Here is a 26,136-nt window from a genome sequence, read left to right on the forward strand (position 1 = left end):
GACAATATTAATCCGTCGAATTTATATCCAGGAACTTTTCATCCATGTGTACGAGCGTTATTCAAAGTCGTCTGGAGCGAGCTTATTATTATTGTTTAACAGGGTCATTTATCCTATTTCACTTTCGTTGTTCCATTGTCGCTCCTTGAATTAATTCCTTTTTATTAAGCCGATTAAAAACAGCTTTTTGCACTTCTTTTCCTTCTAATCCCCTCTTTCTCAATGCCTTCCATTTGTGCCAGTTGACGGCTTTTACGCGGGCCATTCTAACGAAATAATTAATTCCCTTTGTTTCTTTTTTTTTTTCTCCTTGCCACTTCTTAATCACACTTATGGTAAAATTAGGCAACACTGTACTTTTGTACTGTTTTTTAATTGCCCTTAATTAAATTTAATTAAGGACTGTCTTATATCGGATCCACGGGTCTGACCTATTTTTTAAGATAATTGCCACACTGTTTGTAATACCTACCTAATTATTAAACGAATACTAATTTCGAATGCAGTGTTTATTTAATAGTTTTGTTACACGTGTGACCAAAGATGACCAACTCTCTGCTGTTGTGAATTATTAATTATTTTACTTAGCTTTGGTGTATGTGTAGTAAAACGACGATAAGGTGTAAGTTCTTTTGATACTTTAAAACATATATTAACTACTACAAAGTTCATTACCATCGAATCTCACCTCTATAATTGATGGTGTTTTAAACGAAAAATTTTTACCGAAATTTTTAAAAAAATCTTTTTATTTTTCAAATTCCAATTGTACCATGGACATTCAAGTAACAACAAACTTGTACGTTCAAACTTAAAATAATTTCTATGAATGAAGTTTACAGAAAAATTGTTTGGACTCGCCTCATTGATGACAGATTGACTGTACAAACATAAAATTGAAAAGTAGATGTAGTTCAAAATAAGAGTAATGACTCCGAAAGCGAATTTATTGTATTGCTAAAAATAAATTATTACGAAAATAGTAAAAATGCAAAAATATCCATTAACTAATGATATTCGTTTACGAATAAACTTTCTTCATGTGGAAGGTTTGTTACATAGCCAAACTGCTCAAAGATTGAACGTTCATCGCAGTACGGTTATGAAGAAAGTGGTGCAAAACTTTTGAAATTATATATATATATATATATATATATATATATATATATATATATATATATATATATATATATATATATATTATAAATCCTTACAAACAACCGTAAAAAGTTAATAATAATAATAATAATACAACAAATATTTCATAGATTAAATTTAATTAAGAACTGTCTCATATAGAAACCACGGGTTTAACATATTTTTTAAGATAATTGCCAGACTGTTTGTAATAATGTACCTATCTAATTATTAAACAATACTAATTTTGAGTACAGTGTTTATTTAATAGTCTTGTTACACGTGTGACCAACAGTGACCAACTGTCTGCTGCTGTGAATTATTAATTATTTTACTTAGCTTTGGTGTAGGTGTTGTAAAATGACGACAAGGTGTAAGTCCTTTTGATACTCTGAAACATATATTAACTACTATAAAGTTCATTACTATCGAATCTCACCTCTATAATTGATGGTGCCTCCAATTTAAAGCTGAACGCTTTAAACGAAAAAGTTTTACTGGAGTATAGTAAAATTTTCAAAAAAATCTTTTTGTTTTGCAAATTCCAATTGTACCATGGACATTCAAGTAACAACAAATGTGTACGTTCAAACTTAAAATTATTTCAATGAATGAGGTTCACAGAAAAATTGTTTGGGCTTACCTCATTGATGACAGATTGACTGTACAAACATAAAATTGAAAAATAGCTGTAGTTCAAAATAAGAGCAATAACTCCCAAAGCGAATTTATTGTATTGCTAAAAATAAATTATTACAAAATTTACTGTACATATTCAGTTTCAAAAGTCTTGCATCACCCTCTAAATAATGAATTTACATTCACATTTAAATTTAAATCACACGCAGTAAATAATTTCATTCTTTTTACAATTTTAATCAAAAAGAAGCACTTATTTATATATGCTAAACACTTAATGAAGTTTATAAATAGTAAAAATCCATTAACTAATGATATACGTTTACGAATAAACTTTCTTCACGTGGAAGGTTTGTTACATAGCCAAATTACTCAAATATTGAACGTGCTGCAAAACTTTTGAAACCAAGTGCATTTTAAATCCTTACAAACATAAGTCCAATTATGAGAAGTGTAGTACATGCAGTCATAAAAAGTGAATAATAATAATACAGCAAATACTTCATAGATTCTTCAAATAATTTGCAAAACCTTAAAGCATTATTTTAAACATAAATATATACATGACAATTACACTTACCTCCCAATATTAACTTGATATTCGACGGTTTTTCTCAGAACAATGTTAATTGTAGCTTGAGAAGCCTTATCGAATTGCAAACAGCTCATTAAGTGTACTTTGATCGTTTCCTCCAATATATATAACTGAAATTTGATATGGGTCCAATAATAGAGACAAATGAAAATCAAATTACAGATGAATAAACTACAAACGGGCAACGAAATGTAATAAAAGTACAGTAAAATTTCCATCAAAAAATTGTCATGCCTCTCTAAGCAATATATTAAAAAACTAAACTTTCTTATTTCATAGAAAAAACTACTGGAACCTAGAGTTATTAAAATGGAGAATATGTGTAAGTACAGAAAGAGCTTTATGAATTTTGATTCGTTAAATATACGTTTCTTAAGTTTGCGACTAATTGGTACAGATATTATCCATTCTGGATAATGACTTATGGGCTTTAATAGTCCGTTTTTCATTATACTTCTTATAAAAGCATAATATCCCAGAGCCTGCAATAAGGTCCTAAAATGAATTTAGTTATAATATATTGACTAGTTGTACTCACGTAAATAAAAATGATGTGGCTAATGGACATGTCGATCAAATTCTTCTGGTTTATCAAATCAAAATTGCATGCATAAATAATAGAGAATATTATCAAACACATTTCACAGATTACTGTTAAAATTGGACTAAACGAAAAATAATATATCTCCTTCAAATAATCTATAAGAATTTCATCAGGTGTCTGGTTTTTAAACAATATGCTAATTCATACCTTTATACATTTTTACTGGAAAGTCCGAACTTATTCCTTGTTAATAACTTTTTGATGAGTATTTTTAGGGTGGTTGATTTTATATAGACTTTTGGCTTTCATTTAGCTTAATATAAATATTTTATTAATGCCCTATCCTATTTCACCGGCACGAAGGAACAGTAATGTAAAATTTAATTTTTTAGTATTAATAAATGTATTGGTCATGCATAAATTTATCATGATCAAAGAGAACTTTTGAATTATAATTTTATAGATGGAATAATTCATACCAGTCATAAAATAAAACCCTACATATTGTCGAACGAATTAACCAAACACAAAAAGTAAATAATTTTAAGAGAATTTTACAAAAATGTCTCACAAGTGATAAAATAATTTTATAGTCACGTAAAATACAAACAGTTACCAACGAAGTTCCGTATGCAAAATTTACATTACATTGTAAATGGAAACAAACAGTGTCCAGGAAACATGTTTAAATTCCTTGGATGCATTATTCTAGTTGCACTGTTCACACTATGACATGTTAATTAAACGAGGCACTGTTGTGAAAACTACTGCTTGTTCTCAAATGAAATTTAACACTTAAGTTTTTAAGTGAAAAATTTAGGAAATATAAACCATTCTCTCGATTGCGGACGTCGAATGTAAAACAACGAATCGGGACGGTTGCATCGGCAAATATCGGTTAAACGAAGTTGAGCTCAACTTTTCCAACTTCGGTAATCTGTGGTGATTACTTTGTACTCTAATATAATTAATTATGGATAGAAATTAATCATGGCGCTAGTTTCGGCGGTCGGCAAGCTTAACAGTTTCCTGTCGCGAGAAAAATTTAAGAGTTTGGTCTACTATTACTAAATTAAAGATGGTTATTAGGCCAAAACTTTAAGTATATGATTTATTACTGTTTTCTTATTGAGCCCGTCTTGTGTGATGACCATCCATCTTTTTAAATAATTAGTTGAATTAATTCTGAGCCACATGAGTATATTAATTATTTAATTGTAATTATAATTGTAGCTGAATTTTAATGTATTCGAACGTCTTAAATCAGAAACTTTGTCATTTTTATGGAGTGATTAAATTAGTTTGTTTAACGGCAGATGTAAAAAGGTGTAAAATTTAGATAGCATCAAAAGAAAAAGTTTTCTTTGATCCAAGTTTATCAACTTCTGTTCAGCGAAAGTTAACTTATAGAAATTTTATCTTTTTTAATGTTTAGCGTGCTATGACCATTTTATTTTAAAAAATGCAACAAGATAATTAATTACAGTTGTGGTCAGAGAAACACACTTTACTATTTATTCATAATTAGAAAATGTATACTTCTAATTAAATAAAAAAATTGTTACTCTTCATTTAATGACCACAATTCACCTAAATTAGAAAGTTTTCAATTGGATTTAGATCCGGATTTTGTGCTGGTCAATTGAGACACTCTACACATTTTAACCAAATATGAATTATTCCAATAATTTTCTGTAATGGTACCTCCACCGATTTCATTTTGAATTTCAATTTAATTTTTATTTTTTATTTTTTTTTATTTTTATTTTAATTTTAGTAAATATTGAAACCATAAAAGCTTCGTTAAATATTAACAATTCCCATTAATTTCTACCTTATTTAAGGCAAAATATATGAATGCTTCAAATTAAGCACTGATATTTTTCCATGTAATTTTAAATACCATGGATTTAACCAGTTTTTATTTTTATCCCAGACTACATTATTTGTTTCAATGATAAGCATTTTCAATGATTGTTCATATTGTATTATTCAAATTGTAAAAAGTTGTGTACGTTTGATGCAACTTCAAACGTATATAGAGGATTTGCAACATCATTGTGTTTAAGCGTGGATAAAATCAATAAATTCATATTCAATTTAACGTTTTTGAAGATGTGAATTGCTGAAATCGACGGAATAACATTTTTAAATTGTTAATGTTGAAAGGCCTGATAAATTGAATTACTTAGTGGACCAATATTGTCGTGGTGGTTGGTCGGGGAAGGCATGAATTCGTAAAAGAATTGTTTTCATGTCAAAATGTCAAGCAGCATAATTAAATTGGTCCCATAAGGCAATCTTTCAGTAAATATGTAAAGTAATTGGGATTGTCATTAGGGTTTGTTTTGCCTGTTGTCATTTATATGCCCATCTCATCTTATTCATTATAGATGCTAAACAAGCGAGTTATACGTAAGCTTTGTGGCATGTGTGTGTAAATTTTCAAGCTTAAATTTGATTAAGCGCTGCTTCGTTAGCCGAACTAAATTAGCTATAGTATCAGTCTTACGCTGCTACAGTTATCTACTCGTATCTTTTATTTATTACTTGACAAGCGAGCCAGAACTTAGTTCGTTTTGTTTTATTTCGATGTTCCGTCGGTGGTTTCTTTTTTTTTTTTAGGTTCATTTGTAGGATTGTTTTGGAATTTCTCAATAATCCGAAGTCTATCGAATAGAAAAATGTCTGGCTTAGTTTTCAAGTTTGTCTATTATATTTTGTTGGTTTATTAGATGCGTACATGGAATCTAAAATAATAATTATAATAACCATTTATTTGCCCAACAAAACATACATCCCAATAACTGGAAAGAACTGATTTTATACAAGTTTTTGTTACATATGTTGTTGAAAAATGTGAGTACACTTAGACATATTGGTACTTCACTTAAACATGAATTGACAGAACATATTACAATTAAGGGACGAAAGTAATGAAAAGAAGTACAAGGAAGGGCCCAAGATTGCTTTCTTGTGGCACCCCAGAGGATGCCAAGTAGAATTTCAACTTAAATCCATTGTAGGTGACATTGTTCTTGCTCATTAAGGTACAAAGATACTAGTTGAATAGTGGAATTGTTAAATCCAAGGGAGTTTAATTTGTTGAGAATTATAAAGTGGATAATTCTGTCGAACGCTTTGGACAACTCTGTTTAAATAACATGGGGTTCGTCACTTGACACATACTCCGTAAACTGACTAGGACGGAAAATTCTCTGTAGTTTTGGATGTTCCTGGAAATAAATAGATTCGAGATGTCTAATCAGATTTATTATATCTTTTTATTCATTTTCTAGATGTAGACTTTAATTTGATCCAGTTAATAGATTTGATTTAATTAATGTTTTTATATCGACAGCAAATTGAATTGATCAGATCACTGAGAAATAATATATAACAACCTCTCTAAGCAGTAACGCCTATTAAGAATATTAAGAGATTGTTGTTGCAGTGTACTGCTAAAACAGTATATTTTGTTAATTTTCACATTTGTCTCAGTTATCAAATTTTTATTTAGAGCAATGATGTAGAAAGTTTTTAGATTAATGTTAAATTAATTAAGCCCTTTAAAGGCATACAGAACAACCTTATACATATTTGGAGTTTGGAAATATGATTACAATAATCTGGCAATTTTTTCAATAAATGGGTTTCATCAGTTTATTACTAGAAAAAGAAGTGTGTTAAGTACGACTACAGAAGAGTTTCTTGGTTAAGATGTTGATTTACCTATTAATGAAAGTTTTAATATATTCTTTTAACAAATTTTTCATTTTGATATATTTTAATTGTTAACATTTTAATTTTAAGTTATTTTTAGAAGAGACAACATTCTTACCATTGGTTATTCGTTGCCATAAGTTTTATAACCATCTAATGAAAGAAATAAAAAGACTATTAAAAAGATAATTTATTCAAAGAGTTAAATGCATTTTAATTTGAGGATGAATTTCTTAACTTTAAATTTAAAATAAAACTGTCTCATTATTACTATACTATATAATCTCGTAATTTTATTTTTAAATTTTTAATTTTTTTGTTAACATGTAACACTGGTTTACTGCCATTTTTCTTTTCATATCCCACTTTTATTTACGAAAAATTCATTTTTTAATTTTTTTAATAGTTGGATCGACATTTTTGAGTATAACTTGAGGTCCAATTAACCGATTTTGCTAAACAAGCATTTAAATTAAAAATAAATGTCCATGTGATTGTCCAGTGGATGCCCATTTTTAATATCAGTGCATTCGCCATTTTCAAAACAACTGCGCATTCACCATTTTTAGTACTCTGTGCATCCACCATTTCTTAAAAATTATTGTTTGTCGTATGAGACACCAAATGTCCCTTCATAACTGTATTCCAAAAACCGTGATACCGTTGTTCCATGTCTTTCATTTTTTGGAAAAAAACAGTGGCGACTCATCAAAAATAAGTACGTCATAATTTAGAGGAAAATCATAATGTGATATGAAGGGCAGAATAGATGTTTTCCAATTTGTAAACTAATGTGTAATTAATATAATTAAGGTTATAATTTTAGCTAATAATTATATTACAATACTATTTCATGTCATGTAATCCGAATTCTACACAAAAAAACTGATCTTCAGTATAAAAATAGAAATAAATAAAAGGAAAAAAAATCGCGAAATATATGGTAGGTTATGGAATTGTTTTAGCTTGAGGAATTCAGTTAGGTCAAATAAAAAGTTGCTAGTTCTTTTGATCTTATAAAAGTCTCGTGTTTTCCAAATGTCCCAAATCACCTCTCTATATACAACAAAACTTTGCCTCTCTAAATCATAAAGAACTATTTACAAGGCCCCACAATTTTTCGGAATAACTTTGGCAGCATTTGGCAGCCCCATTTCGTACTGTATTATATTTTCCACGGTAATATGCCACAACAGACACGAATATTTTTGTCAGAATGGCACCGCAATACATTTTAAAATGTGATAAGTCGCCTTTATACACAATTTATTCAGTTTGACCGCAGAGAAATTGGATCTCGACGGGACCGGTCGCAAAATCGTTGATTTTTAAATTCGCGACATACACAGGCGGCATTCCGACTTGACGGTCTCTTATAAAATTGTAAAATTCCGGAATTGAATTTAATACGCCATAATATACAGAACTTGTCGACTGGCCGGCAATGTAAATAAGTTTTACTCGGCAATCCGACGGTGAAATATCAAATTTACCATTTTATGCGGTTCATACACTGCAAAATTCACCGCCGATGATTCCCCCCTTTTTCACCGTCACGCCCGCGCCCCTGCGAATTATTTAATTGCCGTGTGAATTTATCCAGTAGCAACGGAAAAAAACGTCCTCGATTTAATCCCGCATTAGATGCCGACCCCAATCGTCCGCCGTATCGTTTTATGGCCAAGGACTACATGGAAATTGAATAGAAGAATTTAATAAAGTGGCGTCTCGTCCTGATTTCGTATCAGCATGGAAATAGAATGGGTTGATTTGTTTCATGAGTCGTATGTAAAACAGGCCCGTTCGAACGAAATTCATCGCATCACAACAAAAGTACGGTTCGGATGGGAGCCGGAGCTGTGGAGCCGGTGACTCCGTTCGGCAATGATGAACAATATTTACATCATAAGATTCCCCCCCGAACCTGATGAAATTCCCAAGATACGTCGACCGTGTGATGGAGTAAGGAATTTTTCGGTCTTACTTTATTATTGAAGATCATTCTCCTGATTGTGAGCTTATTTAAAATTGAACAGGCGTCTCCTTCCTTTGTTTCAAACGGCAAATCTCTTATAGGTTTACCTACATCATCTGGATTGCATTTTGCCGGGGATGTAATAAGGTGAAATAAAACATCAAAGCCGGCACATAAATCCACTTCTAATTTATTCAGCGTGTTACGGGAGAAATATCTACCACTATCATTTTTCGACTCGTGTACTGATTCGAAAATTCTCACCGTTTAATTATAATATTTATGTGTTTACGTTATTATTTCCAAGGTGCCAAAACCTACGTACAGTTCGTGTCTTTCTCTCATTCAAATTTAGTGACTAAAAATTAATTGAATATAAACTTAATTAATTGTTATTAATTATCATTATCTATGAATCTTATTTTAGCAAACAAATAAGTTTTATATTGTTTTAACTGAGTGGTCTCATTAGTGAACAAAATTGAAATTTTAGATCTAGTTGACACTAATTGTAATATTTCGTAACTGATTGTGAGAACTAATAAATAAGAGCTCATTTATTATCATATTTTTGAGATGATTTTTCAACAAAATAGTTTTAATAAACTCAAAGATGGTTGTTACAGCAACATTCGATTCTCCAATAAAAATTTTTGGTTCTTATTAAGATTATATATTTGCATATACGGGGTATGCTAAACCAGAAGACGGGACTGACAAAGATGCCAGCCCCCTGTCGACTCGGTTCGGAAGAACAAGTCCAATCTGAGGAAGATGCGAGATCTTCCTGGGGATGGATTGGACTTGCAGGTGTTGGATCCGTTAGCTCCCCACTACCACTGGCTTGAGGAGCGGTACTGAGCCCCAGGACCACGACAAGGTGGATCCATCCTGTGGAATGGAAAAACTAAAAATATGTTTTCAGTTTTCAATCACTTGTATCTATCTGGTTTATTGTAAAAGCTAAAAACGTGCATGAAATTTAATGGCAAAACTAAGACATTTTTTAGTATAACTTGAGATCTAACTGACCTATTTTGTTAAAAAAGCATTCAAATTAAAAATAAATGTACATTTACATTTTTTATTTATATAGTTTTGAGATTGATCCAGTGGTTCAGGTGTGAGTGAACTATTTTAATATCGTGCATCCACCATTTTTAAGATAAGCGCATCCGCCATTTTCAAAACAAATGCGCATTCACCATTTTCAGTAATCAGTGCATCTACCATTTTTTAAAAATTATTGCTCCCCTAATCTGTTTCTCCGTATTTTTTATATTAAATGTATCCTGGATGTGTTTTAAATGGATTTATACGTATTAAATCAAATTTCAAATAAATAATCAACTTTGTCAATTAGAATTGGAAAATTGAAAATATGTTTTCAGTTTTCAGTTATTGTAAAAGCTACATAAAAAGTTTGTACATGAAATTTAATGGCAAAACTAAGGTATATTGTGGCACGGAAAGAGATTTTATAGATTTCATTTCCACTTGTTTTCAGGCCCTTGAGCTGACAAAATATTCTTTTTATTGTCTATATATATGTGGTTTATAGCTATTTGTAATATTAACAAATATGGATCAATTATTAATAATTTCAAAACATTTACGATTCTAACGAATAACAATTTTATGCCTGTTATAAAATAAAGATACTTTAAAGTTAAGATCTCTCAGCACTACTAAAATTTTGAGAGAGGGGACGACAATTAATATATTTTTGTACAAACTTTAGTCTTGTTCGAATATTCTTTTTTAATACCAATGATTTCGTTACTGAAATACGTTCTTACAATTTTTATTCATTCAATCCACGTCTGATGGTTCCATTAGACACATTGATATTGATGTGATTCAATTAAATAATTTTTTGTTTGTAAAAGAAGTTGTGTAATTTTGTGTTACAACGTTTTCAATTGAGTGTGTTGTTTCATATTTGTTAATAACATTGTAAATCATTTTTTGGGAATATCTTTTAGCAATATTTAGATCTTGATGTTTCCATATAATTGTTATTCCTTCTTCTTGGGAGTGCAATAAAGGTAAGTTACTCATTGATATAAATATTACTAAGAATACATTTTTACCATTGAGAGTATTGTACATAGTTGCACAAAAACGTAAAAAAAGGAAAAAAAAATATAGAATATTGAAAAATATTTTTTGTACTGATTTAAATCTTTGAAATAATATATATATATATATATATATATATATATATATATATATATATATATATATATATATATATATATATATATATATATATATATATATATATATATATATATATATATATATATATATATATATATTATATATATTTTTACTTACCTTATACACAAATATACATTATATATGTATGTGAAATGATATGTTGTATATATGTTATATATTTTTACTTACCTTATACACATATATACATTATATATGTATACAAATTTTAGGGGAAAAAGTAACGAACAATTGAGTGGATATTACCTACATAATTCATTTTACAAATTTAACAAATTACTTGTATTAAAGCAATTGTGGTGTGTAAATTTGGTTGAATAGTTTCGAACCGAATAACCTTATTTTAAGCATTTTGCAAATATTTACCAAACAAATTAATTAAAGTTTTGTATAATTTGGTGCTGCTCTACGGTTAATTTAAATAATCACTTAATTTAGTTTAGTATATATAATAGGCTCATTAAATAAAACTCACACACATACAAAACGTATAATGCTTTATTAATCAATAGACTATAATAATAATAATATTAATAATAATAATAATTGGGTACATAATTACATGTCACAGAAACGTAGAATAATTTAACGTAATAAAACATGTAAAATCATATTATTAAAATAGTGCATTGCAATCATTAAACTTGTTTAGCGATTGCATGAACGTAAATCAACCTCACAAAAAAACTGTGTTAATCCGATTGCAAAAGATTAATGTAATATTTATGGCAAAAGTGAGAATAAATTCGGATTTTATTAGCCATCGAAATTTATATGAATTCCATAAAACAGTTTAATAGTTTGACACCAGTGAAAAAGTAATGAGGCGTTGTTCAAACTAATTACAGAAAACGTAGATGGATACACACACGTGTCGAGAAAAAGAGGAAAAAACGCCCCCCCCCCCCGGCCCTTTGGCCCACTGGTACATGGACAATCTGGAATTAATTAATAAATTTACTAACTCCGTTATTTCCGTGTGCAACAACAACGACAACAGCAAAAATGGAAGTACTGAAATTTTATTTGGCAAAACGTAATCCCTTAAACACCGCCCAAGGCGACACCTTTGTTTTCGGAACTGTTTTTATTCGGCATAAATTTTCGGTGAGACGCACGCAACACCGATTAATTTTTTAGATGGCCGCATAAAACCACGAATTTACAACGAAACCAATTTTTTACGGTTTCTAATTAAGACTTTCGACTTATTTTCCGATTTGTAAATTGGATAAATGGACGGCATCCGAACATTCCCGGCGAAATTTAATGATTGCGATGTTTTTGCACGGTCAAATTATATTAACGTAAACATGAAAGGGTCGTGAAAGAGTAAAAGATATCGTCGAGGATGGCGGCGAACGTAAAAAAAATAAAATAAACCCCACAAAGTATGTCTGGGAAATTATTCACGGCAACATTATACGTACTCTTTACATGTTAATTTTATTGCGCATTTAATAATGTACTAAACAAGGTGGCAATCAACATCAAACGTTGTTTAATACAACACTGTTCCTGATAATTAAAATAAATTCGGTGTCAGTTGTGATCATTTAGTGCTTTGTCGGGTTTATTCGTAAATTATTAAATCATTCGATGTATTGTTTGAATAAACTGGCGAAGTTTAGCTTTTTTTATGAAACAACATGTTGACAATCACTTTTATAGGAGACACATACACGTATTTTGATTGTTTTTTGAATGTATATTGACAGTGATAAATTATATAACGAATAATTTTGATTACATAACATTTGTTTAATATTGACACATATTATCTTGTAGGTTTTTTTTACAATATCTATTGTAGTGATTGTTTTTGTTACACTAAAACGAAAAAACATTCATCTTAAAGACAATGTTTGTTATCATGTTTAGTACAAACAGTAATAGGTTTTCATGCAATGTGTTTTCTTTTCAACACTAAAGTTTTAAGTCTCACTATTAATATGTACAATAACAGCTAACATTTTTTTTCCTTTATACAAAACATATTTTATTCAATATCGAACACTTAATATAAGATTTTTCTTTACTCAGCTATAGTAAAGTTCTGTCAAGGGTTATTCATTCGAATACATATATCTTTGAGAATTATAAATTAAATATACATTTCAATCTAATAACAATTATGATTATGAGCAATGATAAGTTTATTTACATACATGGGAAATGGGACAATCAAGCTGGGGTCAAATATAAACACAAGGCGTCCCACAAATTAATGCCATCGACTCCAGACTCAGAACTATAGTGTATTCACATAAGGTACGGAATAAAGTAAACAGTAGTCATGCGCAGTATACCAGACTGCCGACTTAAAAATATGATACATTCAGACAAACATTTTTTCGGATTCAATAATTTAGTACAAAAATAAACCTTATAATTGTTATTATCTACCATAATTTTAAAGAAATACCAAAAATAATAAATTAAACGTGCTGATCACACAACTAAATTTGTTTATGATATTCCACACTTAGTTCGAATGGAGTATAGCGTTAATTTGGTATTTATTTGTGGGAGACCGGAATATACACATACAGGTTATATACGCATAAATAACACCGGCTATTTAATATCACTAACTATTGGTTGCGTAACACGAATGAACAGGATCCATGCGACACTTTTTCAGATGCAATAAACCATATTTGAAGGGATGTAAAGTTTTGATTGCGACAAGACATAAAGAGATTCGCCCTGAAAGCGTTTCGTCTCATTTACGTTTGTTTTATGCACTGGGTTTTATAACTTACTAACAAGCACATACGGTTAATTCAATCCGGACTGATTGGATTGGCAGCGAACCCATTATATTTGACCCAATTGATTTCGATCCGTACGACATAAAATTTTTGCATGCATACGAACTTACGATGGAATCGTATGTGTGTTTTTTTAGTAATTAAAAAGCCTTCGTACGGCATTAGGATTATCGATAATTAAAGTAAAATTGTCGTTCGATTCTCTCTATTTGCATTTTAATTTATTTATACACCCGATATAGCCGGAAGTGAAATATTCAAAATGAATTGTTAAAAAACAATTTTGTTGTTTTGCCCGGCCAATGTGCGATGCTCACACAAATATTTATTATTGATACAAATTTATGATATAGCGGTTGATGTGTTCGTTGGACTCAAATAAAAATGGAAAAATTATAATGGTAGCGATTGACAAAGTTCAAATATGCATGCTGAAATTTTATAGCAGTTTTATTCATTTCTAAACCCAATAAAAATACAACATATTGGAATAAAGTTTTGAGCAATTCAGGTGTACGAGATGTAATAACAGCGAGTGGGTATATTTAATTTATTTCGCTTAACAATAGGCAAAATCAATTCGAGATTAACATTCGGATAAATCCTCTTATCACATAAAAAAATCTAAACCTATTTAATGGCGGTTTAATTATTTGAATATCATATATGTAGATAGATATAAACAGTTTTGCCTATTAATAAGTCGTTAAACGATAGTTTATACAAAAATTTAAATCTAAAACATGACCTAATCTAAATGTGTCACTAAATTTATTGCACATAGTAATTTTAAATGAACCAGAATCACACAAATTTCATACATGTATTTTACCTGTTTTCGAACGTTTATCATTTATAGTTTTGCTTAAATTACATTTTTTTTTTCTTTAAATCACACTTTTGATTCAGCACAGTCCATATTTTTTTACCTTATTTACCACTATCACAATGTTCTTTACGCACCGGGCACCAAGCACGTTTAGTTGCAGACCAGTCTCCTAACCCATGTGTAGAGATAGACGTAAAATATCGAGCTGATCAAAGGTGTGAATTTAACGTTTTTCGAGACGCTGCTGGATACTGGAAAAAAATTATTCGTAAGTTTTAAAAGGGTTTTTCGAATTTTATACCATGCCAAATCAACCACTGTTGAATCCGATTGGATTTTGTTGAAATTTTTATTTGTTATGTATAAAGTTTTCAAATATATAATCAAAAGTTGAGTTGAGTTTAATTTAAAAAAAAATTAAAAATGGTTCACTTTGTAAATTGGCATTTTTAACGATTTAGTAAAAGTTTTGAAAATTATCACAGTGGCTTAATTAGTAGGGTTTTGAAGTAGTCAATTTGGTATGGCATGTCCCATATAGAAGATAGAAATTTTCAAAAATGGCGAATGCGTCTCATGCGCCTTCACCATTTTTTAAACATAAGCTGGTAATAAAAATGGTGTCATGTAAGACCTTCGCCATTTTTTCAAAATTAAAACATCATGTTGCATGTAAATTTATGAATATTAAAAAAAAAATTAAGCTAAAAAGTTAAACCAATTACATTAAAATCTTAAATTTAAACTTCTAAAATTTAAAAAATAAAGTTTAAAAAATTAAAAATATGTTCATCCACATTAAGTATCTATCAAAAAATACCAAAATACCTTAGAGTTAAAGGTCTACATTTTTTAAGGGCTAATCATTTAAATATTTCTCAATTGATTACAGACCAGATTTTTTTATAATTCTTATTATTTGTATTTTAGATTTCATGATTTATGATTTTCAGTTGTTGATAAAACTTAAAATTGATTATGTAAATTATTTAATTTTATTAGTCTTTTAATAGAAGAAACATTCGTCTGGCTAATTTTTTATTAAAAATCAACAACGAAAAATAAATAACTAATTGAAAAATTAATAGAAAACAAAATTTAAGTTTCACTCGAAAAGTTGTATTTTTGAAAAATTCTAATTTTTTAATGGTTTAGAAAATAGCATAAATATTTATTTAGACTATATATTTAAAAAACATGGTGGTATCATGTGGCGCATTCGCCATTCAAAATTAATATGTTATGTTGCATGTAAATTTAGGAACATTAAAAAATTAAGCTTAAAAATTAAATCAATTAAATTAAAATCTGAAATTTAAACTTATTATTATTTGTATTTTAGATTTCATGATTTATGATTTTCAGTTGTTGATAAAACTTAAAATTGATTATGTAAATTATTTAATTTTATTAGTCTCTTAATAGAAGAAACATTCGTCTGGCTAATTTTTTATTAAAAATCAACAACGAAAAATAAATAACTAATTGAAAAATTAATAGAAAACAAAATTTAAGTTTCACTCGAAAAGTTGTATTTTTGAAAAATTCTAATTTTTTAATGGTTTAGAAAATAGCATAAATATTTATTTAGACTATATATTTAAAAAACATGGTGGTATCATGTGGCGCATTCGCCATTCAAAATTAATATGTTATGTTGCATGTAAATTTAGGAACATTAAAAAATTAAGCTTAAAAATTAAATTAATTAAATTAAAATCTGAAATTTAAACTTAAAAAAAATTAAAAATGATTTTTAAAAATTAAAAATGTTAGATGTTAAATTATGAAAATCCATCCAATTCAACTATATATTCATCTATATAAAGAAAATAGCAAAGAAATAGAATTAAAGGTGTAAATTCATTAGGGGCAAATCATTTAAGTATTTCTCAATTCATTATAGATTAGAATTTTTTATAATTCTTATTATTTGTATTTTAGATTTCAAATATTTATTTTTGATTCCTATTTTGTTGCAAAGTTTCTATTTTATGATTTATGATTTTCAGCTGTTGATAAAATTTAAAGTTGATTTTGTAAAAAAAAATGAAAAATAAACCTAAATTTATGTTCTATAAGTTCCTTTTAATAGAAGAAACATTCATCTGGGTAAATTTTCATTAAAAACCAACAACGAACAGTAAAAATATAAATGATTAATTAATTGTAACGGTTATTTTACGATACTTTAGCATCAGCAACTAGGAAATATTTTCAACTCTGAAATAAAACTACCCCATTAAACAGAAATTCTGGTAGTTAATTTTTGCTACAGCTAATTGTTACGAACACTTATCTCTAGCAGTTCAGTCTAATTACTGCGATTCTTTCTCCCGCTTCAAATGATTCGTCGGTTTTCGACCGTCCGATTTAAACAGGCGGCTTATTAATTTACCTTGATTGGTGTGGGCGGTCGGCTCCATGATCAGGGCGAGTCGTGGTGCGTCCTCTTGGATTTCGGCCTCCTTGGAGGCGGCGTAGAGCGAGTACATGGTGGTGGTGCACTTGAGACGCATCTTGCCGCCCTTGAACAAGTCCGGTGCCTCCCTGATCGAAATGGAACTGCGGACGGTCTCCAAGCCGGGAAGGGCGTCGTAGCGGATGATCGAGTTCTGGACGTCGTACTTGTATTTCGGTGATATCTGAAAGAGATGCGTTAACGTTGAATTTATCGGACGTATCGTTCGGATTTGGGGTGGGCCGGGAGTAAATTGAATCCGGAAATAATGAAGGCATCAGTGCGGAGGAATTTTTGAGCGTGCTTTAGTAAAATAAATGTCGGAATTTTGAGTGTCTGCCAAGGGGATTCTGGGGGCGTATCTTCGCATCTTGTAATGAATGATGCCTGCGGCAGACCGGGCGAACGGGAGGCCGGGAGGCCGGGAGGCCGGGGTCTGCGCCGCTCGCCGTTTCGTGGCGGGGCCGACTTGGAAACAGAGTGACACCGAGCCATCGACACGTTGTAAGCCCCCTGTCAACTCCGCTCCAGTCTTATCAGCACTTAACAGAGGTCTTCGCCGCCGTTATGCGCCTCCTGCGGCCCACTGACAGCCCGTATTCCAGACATCTATCAGCCGGGATATTCAATAAATGATGGGGTATTATGCGACAGAATGTAAGTGATATGGTCGCTTACGCCAATTGATAATGTATTTTGAATTTCATAGGGCTGCGCGCCGTCACCTGGATTTGCATTTTCAATACTCGCCTGTCGCCACTGACTTACGACTTATTTGAAAAATGATCTCGACTCTATTTCGAACCAATCGTTCGGGTAATTTCCTTTACCTACATAATTGATTACAAATATTTCTGGAATATCCCTCTGCGACTATATTTTATATTAAATATAGAAATATATTATATTACATGTTAAATTGAAATTATCTTTTGTCCCTTGTGCACTGACACATAAAACAAACTTATATTAAACTTCGGCAAACTTTTATTGGAGTCTCGACCACATTAACCTTATTGCCATCTATTTAATAGAGAACAACAAATTAACAACTAAATTTCAAATTAGTTTCACATTGTCATTTTATAAACTATGCTATTTTCACTATAGCAATAAACAAATTTGTCACACTTTAATTAAAAAGTCTTGATCAGCTTTTGTTTTTCGTTAATAAATCGTAAAAATAATACAAAAAATGGCGAATGCACCTCAAGCGCATCCACCTTTTTTTTTAATGTAGCATCTGTAAAAGTGGTGGGTGTCATATTCGCATTCGCCAAAATTACAAACAATAACCATTATTCATTAATAATCGTAGAAAAAGTTTGTTCAACTTTTCAGCTTTCTTGTCTGTTAAAATCTGAGGACAAGTAAGTCCACAACTATTAGAAAAAGATTTAGAAAAGTTAGTTTATAAGACTTAATGACGTTTAAAATGGTTTAAAATCAGAGGTATTTTATAGAAGAAGATCGGTCAAACACTGTGTAAATTGATTAAACTAATTTTGAAGAATATTTTATTTTACATTTTTAAAAAAATAAATCCGCAATGAAACGTTTAAATAATTCCATTAAATTTTTTTACATAACATTCATGTACTCATTTAAAAGTACGTCTAATAACAGTTTCGTAAACAAATTCTCTTGAATGAATCAAATCAATTTCAAAAAGTACAAAATAAATACATGAGCATAGTATTGAAGGCCAATAAATATACATCAATAAAATACATTTGAAGTTGGGAGTGAAAGGCTTTATGAATATTAAAACAAAAGAGTATTCTAGAGTATTAGTTATTTAAAATTTAAAACCAGACCATCATATGTATATGGAAAAGTAATTTATGTTATTGGCATTCATAAATATAATTAATACTTCAGGAAAAGAGGATTTTTAAGATAAAACTGTCAAAAGGCAATATTTTTTAAAAGATATATGAATGTATTTTTAAATGAACATTAGGAAAAACTAAATTTAATGGTCTTTAAATTAATATAACACCATTAAGTACGTAGTGCACCCTTTATTTAAAGTTATATAAATCGTTGTAACGAGGCCCGTATATTTTAGATATAATTGTAAAGTGGAACAAGACCATAACTCAAACTTAATATTTATCATATAGTTTGGGGGTGTGCAAGTTCGAACACGTATTGGTGGGCGATGGCGTCGAGGTTCGGGATATCGGTGGCTGGTGAATGCGAGAGAGAGGAACTTTGATAAGGGTACCTATCAATTAGCCGGTCTACCAGCCCATCTTACCCATAAGGTTTATCAGTCTGACCACCCGTTAATGCCCCGAATTTATCGCACAATTATGCTGCCTTTGCCACTTAATTTGAATAAATTGGTACGCGCTGAAAGCATTGTGATACCCAAATATAAATGTAATCTCTGATAGGAACATCCCCTTTTTTCCAGATGACCTCTGATTATCATTTCTTTGTCCACTTCAATTATGTTCGCTGAACATTAAATTTTATACTGTATGTACATAAAGTTGTTGGACATTCGTCTCTCTTTAATTTGAATGTTTGTTTACCCCAATCGGTCTATTATGTCTCCAATAATACTCAAAAATGCTTCATTTCTAGGAACATTACAGTGGAACATAGTAGGCAAAATGGCTGTGGCATCAGTGTAGTTTTTATTTGCAATTTCTTTGACAACATTTATTTAATCGAATGTTTTTGACGAACGAATTTAATTGTAAATCTAAATGCAACGGAATCCGTTTTAAACTAATCGCATTTAAACAATCATTGATATGCATCGGCGTTAACTAGTTCATCGAATCTGATACAGAGTAATTTAGACATCCTGTTTTGGATTATTTAGATTCTTGCTTTGTCGGCGGCGGTTTAACAATTGATCGGCGATGTGCTATTTGCCTGATTTCGACACAAATCACCGAATATTGCCGCGAATATTTCGAACACGACTTTGTTGTTACCATACTCGAACTAATTAGATTCATTCGTGCAAATAATCTATATAAATTCACGGTTAAACATTCATTATTTATATTACGCAAACAATGCTAAAATTTGGAAATTTACGTTTAAGTTTCGAATTGGCTTCAAAGATTAACATGCGTTCAAGTTAAACAAATTTCATCAGAATGGGCATTATTAACTGTTATATTACCGTTGAAATGTCATTTACACATTGTAAAGTTAGAATTAATTTAGTTTTAGCCTGAGGTGCTCCCTTTGTCGTTTGCCAGGTGTAAAGTTGTTCCACCTTAAGATCAACAAAGCTTTAACACATCAACAATAATGTATTTGTTTACTTTCGGCCGTGTTCGTTTTAATTATGTGACTTTCTTTGAAATGAAAATTAACAGTGTGGGTATGTTTCAAAATACAACAATAAATTTTATACACTTAAAGTTTAAAGGATTCTCAAACATAAATGGAACACTAAGACATAATGAAATTACGTCGCTAAAATGTGTGAGTTATATTTGTACATCATTCTGTTAATCTTCTTTTTAATTTTCGCTTTGTTTGTTTCAATTTTTGTTTCGCAGTTGGTTCTAAAATATTTTCTTTTGGCAATCATATTAAGCAGCAGTAAAACGTAAATAATGAACACCCTGTACAAAATTTGGGAGTAGTAATAATGATTTCTTATAAGGAAGACTTGATTAACGTGTGTGTCAAAAATGAACTTTCCAGCATCAAAATTGGTGTCTTTACAGATATTTTAGTTAAACCATCAATGTCTCAAAATTAAAAAAAAAAAATATATTCATTGAAAACCTTGTAGGTGTTCGGATTTTATTGATTGATAATTTGCAGAAATGTTCAACTTAAACTGGAAAGAATAAAAGAAAGAAAAATAAAATAAAAATAAAAGGCAATATTATAGAATAAATGAGCGAGCCAATTTGCTTTTATACTTTGTCACTTCGTTAACGTGTCTCTAATATCCTTTCAGGATAAGAGGAGCTTAGTGACTGTGTTGTGACGGTGTTGAAAAGCGTCCTAGTTAAATTTTTAATCTTGTAATTCTTTAAAAAGTCGCCTCCGTGTTAATGTTTTACATGGCATTAATCTTTTTCCTTGTCATGTACAGTGGAAAAGTTGCAATCTACATTCTAGTCAGCATTTCTCTTTAAATATTTGTGCACTAAGCTTTTGTATGACGTCTGTGCATTTCAGCTTCGAGTGGGATTACATTTTCAGGACGAATATCGCATTTCATATAAGTTTCACCTAAATGCAAAACAATCTTTTGGGTGGATGCGCTGGAGAGGTGAATGCATTTTGGTGTCCCATTTTCGCAATGAACGGAAGAATGCGGATAAAAGGGGCAAAGAGACGGTGGCGGAAGGGAATGACATAAAAACATGAAATATAAAAGTCGGTGGCGTGTATCGAATTGAAAAACGCAGCGGACTAGTTGAAAAGTCAAATTAGCGTAAGATATGGAGCTACTTAAAAGTTTACAATTTCATTACGTCGAGCACTAACTCATCTCGTTTCTGTGCGGATATTCCTCGAAAACTTTTTAATTATACAGGTTTTAATTGAAACTTATTCGACGACAAGATGTATTTGATACGATGGGACGTTCCGTGTTCCGTGTTCCGTGTTCTGTGTTCCGTTCGACTTTCGTCCACTCCGTCTATTCTAAAATCTAAGTTTTCACTACCTTCTGCTTTAATTAACACTGCTTAATGTTATTTGACCATGTTAAATCACTTCCACATAATGAATAAAATAATCCATCCCAAGTAAGAAGTTTCTATAAAATTGTTTAGTAAAAATTATTATTCCATAGAAGGATTAACATCAACTGAAAACTTGTAATCCCAAACTATGACATAAGCACTTGTACGTTTCACTGTATCCTGTGTATACTGTACATCTCATGAAGGAAGACATATCATATGACTCTATTAAAGTTCCATTCCATCAAATATATGATGCTTAAATTAACTTATTGATTAATTTATTGTTGACTCTCAAGTTGGAAATCATTCGGACTATTCAGAGGAATCTTCTCTTTTGTTTTAAATTTTTATACAAAGTTGAGGATTGGGGATAATGTTTATTTAGGACTTCCATTGTCTTTATATGTTTTATTGTTGGGACTATTATGGGATTAATGTCTTTAATCGTTATTAAACTAAGTAATGAAGGAGCAGATCTAAGTTTTTCTTTGTTTTAAACTTCATACAGTTAGTTAGGATCAGATCGTTGTTATTTGTTGACTGAAACAACATGAATTTTCCTGTAAGAAAGCTGTTTCAAAAATTTCCTTTTATACCAATATTCTTCTTGCCCCACTATCTTTGTCTTATCTCATTCACATTTATGGCAATGCTCTCAAGTATGTTTGATGACCCCAGATTTCTGAGTATCTTTCAATATCATATTTTGAAGTTGAAATATTCCTTCTTTGGTTGGTAGTTTAAGTTAAAAGTATTGAAAACAACAAGTAACTCATTATTTATTTCTTTACTCAAGAATTTGGAGTAGAGGACAATACCCGATCCCACTGTGTGAGATTAATAAAGGCCATAGGACGATAAGAATATCGAATCGGTCCCAGAAAGGTATCGGGCTCATAATATCAGGAAATGTTGGTACTCATAAGACACTTCGATACTGCAAGTCTCAGATCTTTATCTGTTACCGTTTCTGGATAAGTTAAAAAATACTGAAAATCAGTAAAAATTGTTATTCTCAGCACCTTGAGAATCGATTAATACCGGATATGTCTTGGAGCATGATAATAGCTTCTAGGAAAAAAAAAATAAGAGCTATATCTGTTCATAAGAACGTTAAAAAAGCGAGGATGTTTTCTTAATTTTGATTTTTAATCATGTTACGATGACGATAAAATTATGAAACTATTTTTTTTGAATTCCTCATTCAATTATCGATGTAAATATGAGCTTAAAAATTAATTTTTGCTCAAAAATCGATTTCTTTTTATGATTTAACTCTTGAAATGATAAGATACAGAAGTTAAAATAATGTTTAAACTCTCTAAAACACATTTGAATTATATTACTTTATACTGATTTAATCATTATAGTCAGAAATAAAGTTTATAATAATGATTAGAGTTCATTATATGAAAAACAATTATTTTTATATGAGTGTTCTTATTTTATTCTGTTGTTTTCACTAGTATAGTAATCGTAAAATCATGACATTACTCGGATATAGTGCTGTAGTATCCACCAGACTGCAAATTTACACTAAAACTACTAGTTCCAAAATTTAGAGGAGCAGGCAACAAGTAAGATATTTAAAAATGGCGGATGCACGTAATTGTTAAAAATAGTGAATGCGCATGTTGAAAATGTGTATGATAAGAAATGTGAGAGCTTTTCTTGGAGCAAGGGGAAACCGATTAACTACTGATTAGATATGAAGCGAGTAATCTTCTGTTTTTTTTTTAAATTTATTTTGTTTTATTAATTTCCTAAGGAATTTGAAGATACTGACTTGAAAGCGTACTGTTGTTGTTGCAGTTTTAATTGATATATGCAGTAGATTACACTGTTTGTTAAAGTTTATTTTGAAAATATATTTATTTAGAGACACGCACAGAGTTGCTCATATTAAACTAACAAACTATGAGTGCTCAGCGATATTCAACCAATTATTATTCCATTTACTGAAGAATTTAGAGTAGGGAACAATGCCCAACCTCACTCTGTGAGATTTATAAATTTAATGTTGCAAAATCATGACATTACTTGGATGTGGTGGTGTAGCGTTCACCAGACTGCAAAGACAAATTTACACTGGAACCACTAGTCCCAAAATTTAGAGGAGCAGGCCTTAACGAGTAACATATTTAAAAATGGCGAATGCACCTAATTGTTAAAAATGGTGAATGCGCACGCGGTTTTAAAAAATGGTGAATGCGCTGTTGGTTTTAAAAATGGTGGATGCACCGATACTGTTTTTTTTAATTTTACTAATTTGCCAAGGAATTGTCTGATTACTGGCTTGATACTTGATGAAGTTTTAATTAATATATACAGGAGATTACACTGTTTTTTAAAGTGTTCTTTGTTAACATATTAGTGGTATTCTGATTTTTTAAACAATTTACTTTTACTCTTAAACCCGGTACAGTACAACATTTTAAATTATGAGGGAAAATCACATGGCAGATTAGTTCGTGATTTTGAGCAAAAAATTATTTTTCCTGCGTTCAGTCAGTTTGCATTCGATGTGTAATAAAGCAAAATTTTAACCCCGGTTTGAAATTAATCCGCGTATATTTACAAAACGGTGGCAACAAAAAAAAACTAAAAACTAAAAACTAAAAACAAAAAACAAAAAACAAAAAATAGTGGTGTTTGGAACGGCAGTCGAATATTGCAAAATTATAGAGCGACGCCGTGAATATAAGAGAAAGGTATCGATTGGAAACCGTCGACCCCCATTGGAGCATTTATCTTTGCTTTTCGGCATAAAGCGACGTAATATGCGGAAAAGTTGCAAAGATATATTTCAATATGTTGAGGGGGCACGTATCGGGCTTCAAAGGTGCCGTCTAGTACGTAGGCACTGTTGCTTATGCCAGAGTAAATTCAATTTTGTATAGGAAACGGTAAGCCGTCGGATCCTTACCTCGTGAAGGATTACTGCGAATCAATTTCATTTTCACTTTCGAAATCCAAAAAGGAAATAGGGGATACCAGAATCCGCACAGTTCTATCTGCGCTTATTGTTATGCAAATACACGTGCAAATGTGGCAATCTCTTGTTAGATGTTGTCCGCCGTTTTCTAGTGTGAAATCTAATTAGTGAGATTAGAAGCACAACTGAATTTCCACATGACATAAATGATTCGGGTCACTTAAATTGTTATAGAATTTCTGCGGAAGATCTGCGATTGACCGTGGCCAACGGAACGGTTTGCGGCCACTGTTTCACTGTCTGTGTGAATTTATTGGGACTAATTATTACGGTATGAATAGTAATTGGAGTATAATTTGGACGCGGTGTCACTGAGTGACAAAGGGCACACGTTGGCGGCGGCGCATAGCTTACACTAATTAATCAGAGCCACTTTAGCCGCAACGTGCCTCTTTCAGTAATTAATGAAATTAAGGGCCCCGGATTACCGGCATGCCACCTACCATGCGACTAAAAATCAACACTTGCGTTTTACGTTCCGCTATTTTACATCCAATTATTTCCAAACAAATTGCCAAATCGATTAAACATCACGATCAGAAATCACATTATAATTATAATGTTTTACGAACCGACTTATTCGATCAAGTTTCGATTAACTCACCTCTTTGTCGTTAATAAACCATGTGACGTTCATGCTTGGGTAGGAGCCGGCGGTGGTGCAGTTGGCCCTGATTTCCGCTCCGGGTGCCACCTTTTGCACCTCCGTCCTCAAAACCGGTCCTTCGTCGGGAATACCTGCAACGGAAACGTCATCAATTTTAATTGTGACTGAAACTCCTTTGATCACTTTTGTTTGCGGTCAATCACGTCAATAATGTAATTTTCAATTATAACGCAGGGTTTGTTGCTAATACTCGGACGGGAGCGGGTAGTTCGAGTGTTAAATTCTGGTTCGATTGTAGCAGATGTTGGCTAACAGTGTTGCTAGTATGATGGTTTCAATGAGCCTATCCGTTACATACTCTAAACAAACATTATCAAATTGGGATAGTCAATTTCTGATATTCTAATTCGACTACTGTCCTAATTGTCAACAGTTTAATTTTATTATCAAACCATTATTCGAATTCGAATTCAAATTCGAATTACAAAAGAAACAAACATTCCTTTTATTATCAAATTTGAACAAAAATAACGTATCAATTATTATAATACACTTTGTCTAAGCATAAAAGTAACAATAAACCTTAAGTGGTGTTATGTCATGTCTTCTTAATGAGTATTAAACAAACAGGTTTGTAACATTATTAATTATTAAAGTGTATACACAACCATAGTTGAATATTTAAGAGGTTAATCGCACGGTAACCCTTATAAACCTTCTTAGTCTTCTTAATACCCAAGTGATTCAACTATCGATAAACTGGATCGAAACAGGTCAATTTTAATACGTTGCATAATTTACACGTAAATTTTCGACTTAAGTACATAATCCAAAATGATCCAGAACAAAGTATGAGTTATTGATAATCTTTATATAAAATAATTATATGCATCGAAGCTTGTGGTAGGTCAAAACGACATTAATAATATTGTAA

At 30.8% G+C, this 26,136-nt stretch overlaps 1 protein-coding gene across 2 annotated transcripts in view; it reads right to left on the bottom strand.

Moving 5' to 3' along the window:
• Nucleotides 1-12,039: 12,039 nt before the first annotated feature.
• LOC109608276 (uncharacterized) overlaps nucleotides 12,040-26,136 on the bottom strand; it is a 251,484-nt gene continuing 237,387 nt past the window's right edge. The window contains exons 5-8 of one of the 2 annotated variants that reach the window (XM_020024700.2): nucleotides 25,200-25,333; nucleotides 16,856-17,102; nucleotides 14,592-14,708; nucleotides 12,040-13,563 (exon numbers count right to left, since the gene is read on the bottom strand). In XM_020024700.2, coding sequence (XP_019880259.1) covers nucleotides 14,608-14,708; nucleotides 16,856-17,102; nucleotides 25,200-25,333 — 482 coding nt within the window. In that variant the 3' untranslated portion in view covers nucleotides 12,040-13,563; nucleotides 14,592-14,607. Of the gene's footprint in view, nucleotides 14,709-16,855; nucleotides 17,103-25,199; nucleotides 25,334-26,136 lie in introns of both variants that reach the window. The other variant, XM_049961713.1, reaches the window with a different exon arrangement.

The sequence above is a fragment of the Aethina tumida genome, chromosome 1, assembly GCF_024364675.1.
Source record: "Aethina tumida isolate Nest 87 chromosome 1, icAetTumi1.1, whole genome shotgun sequence".
Classification (NCBI taxonomy): Eukaryota; Metazoa; Arthropoda; class Insecta; order Coleoptera; family Nitidulidae; genus Aethina; species Aethina tumida.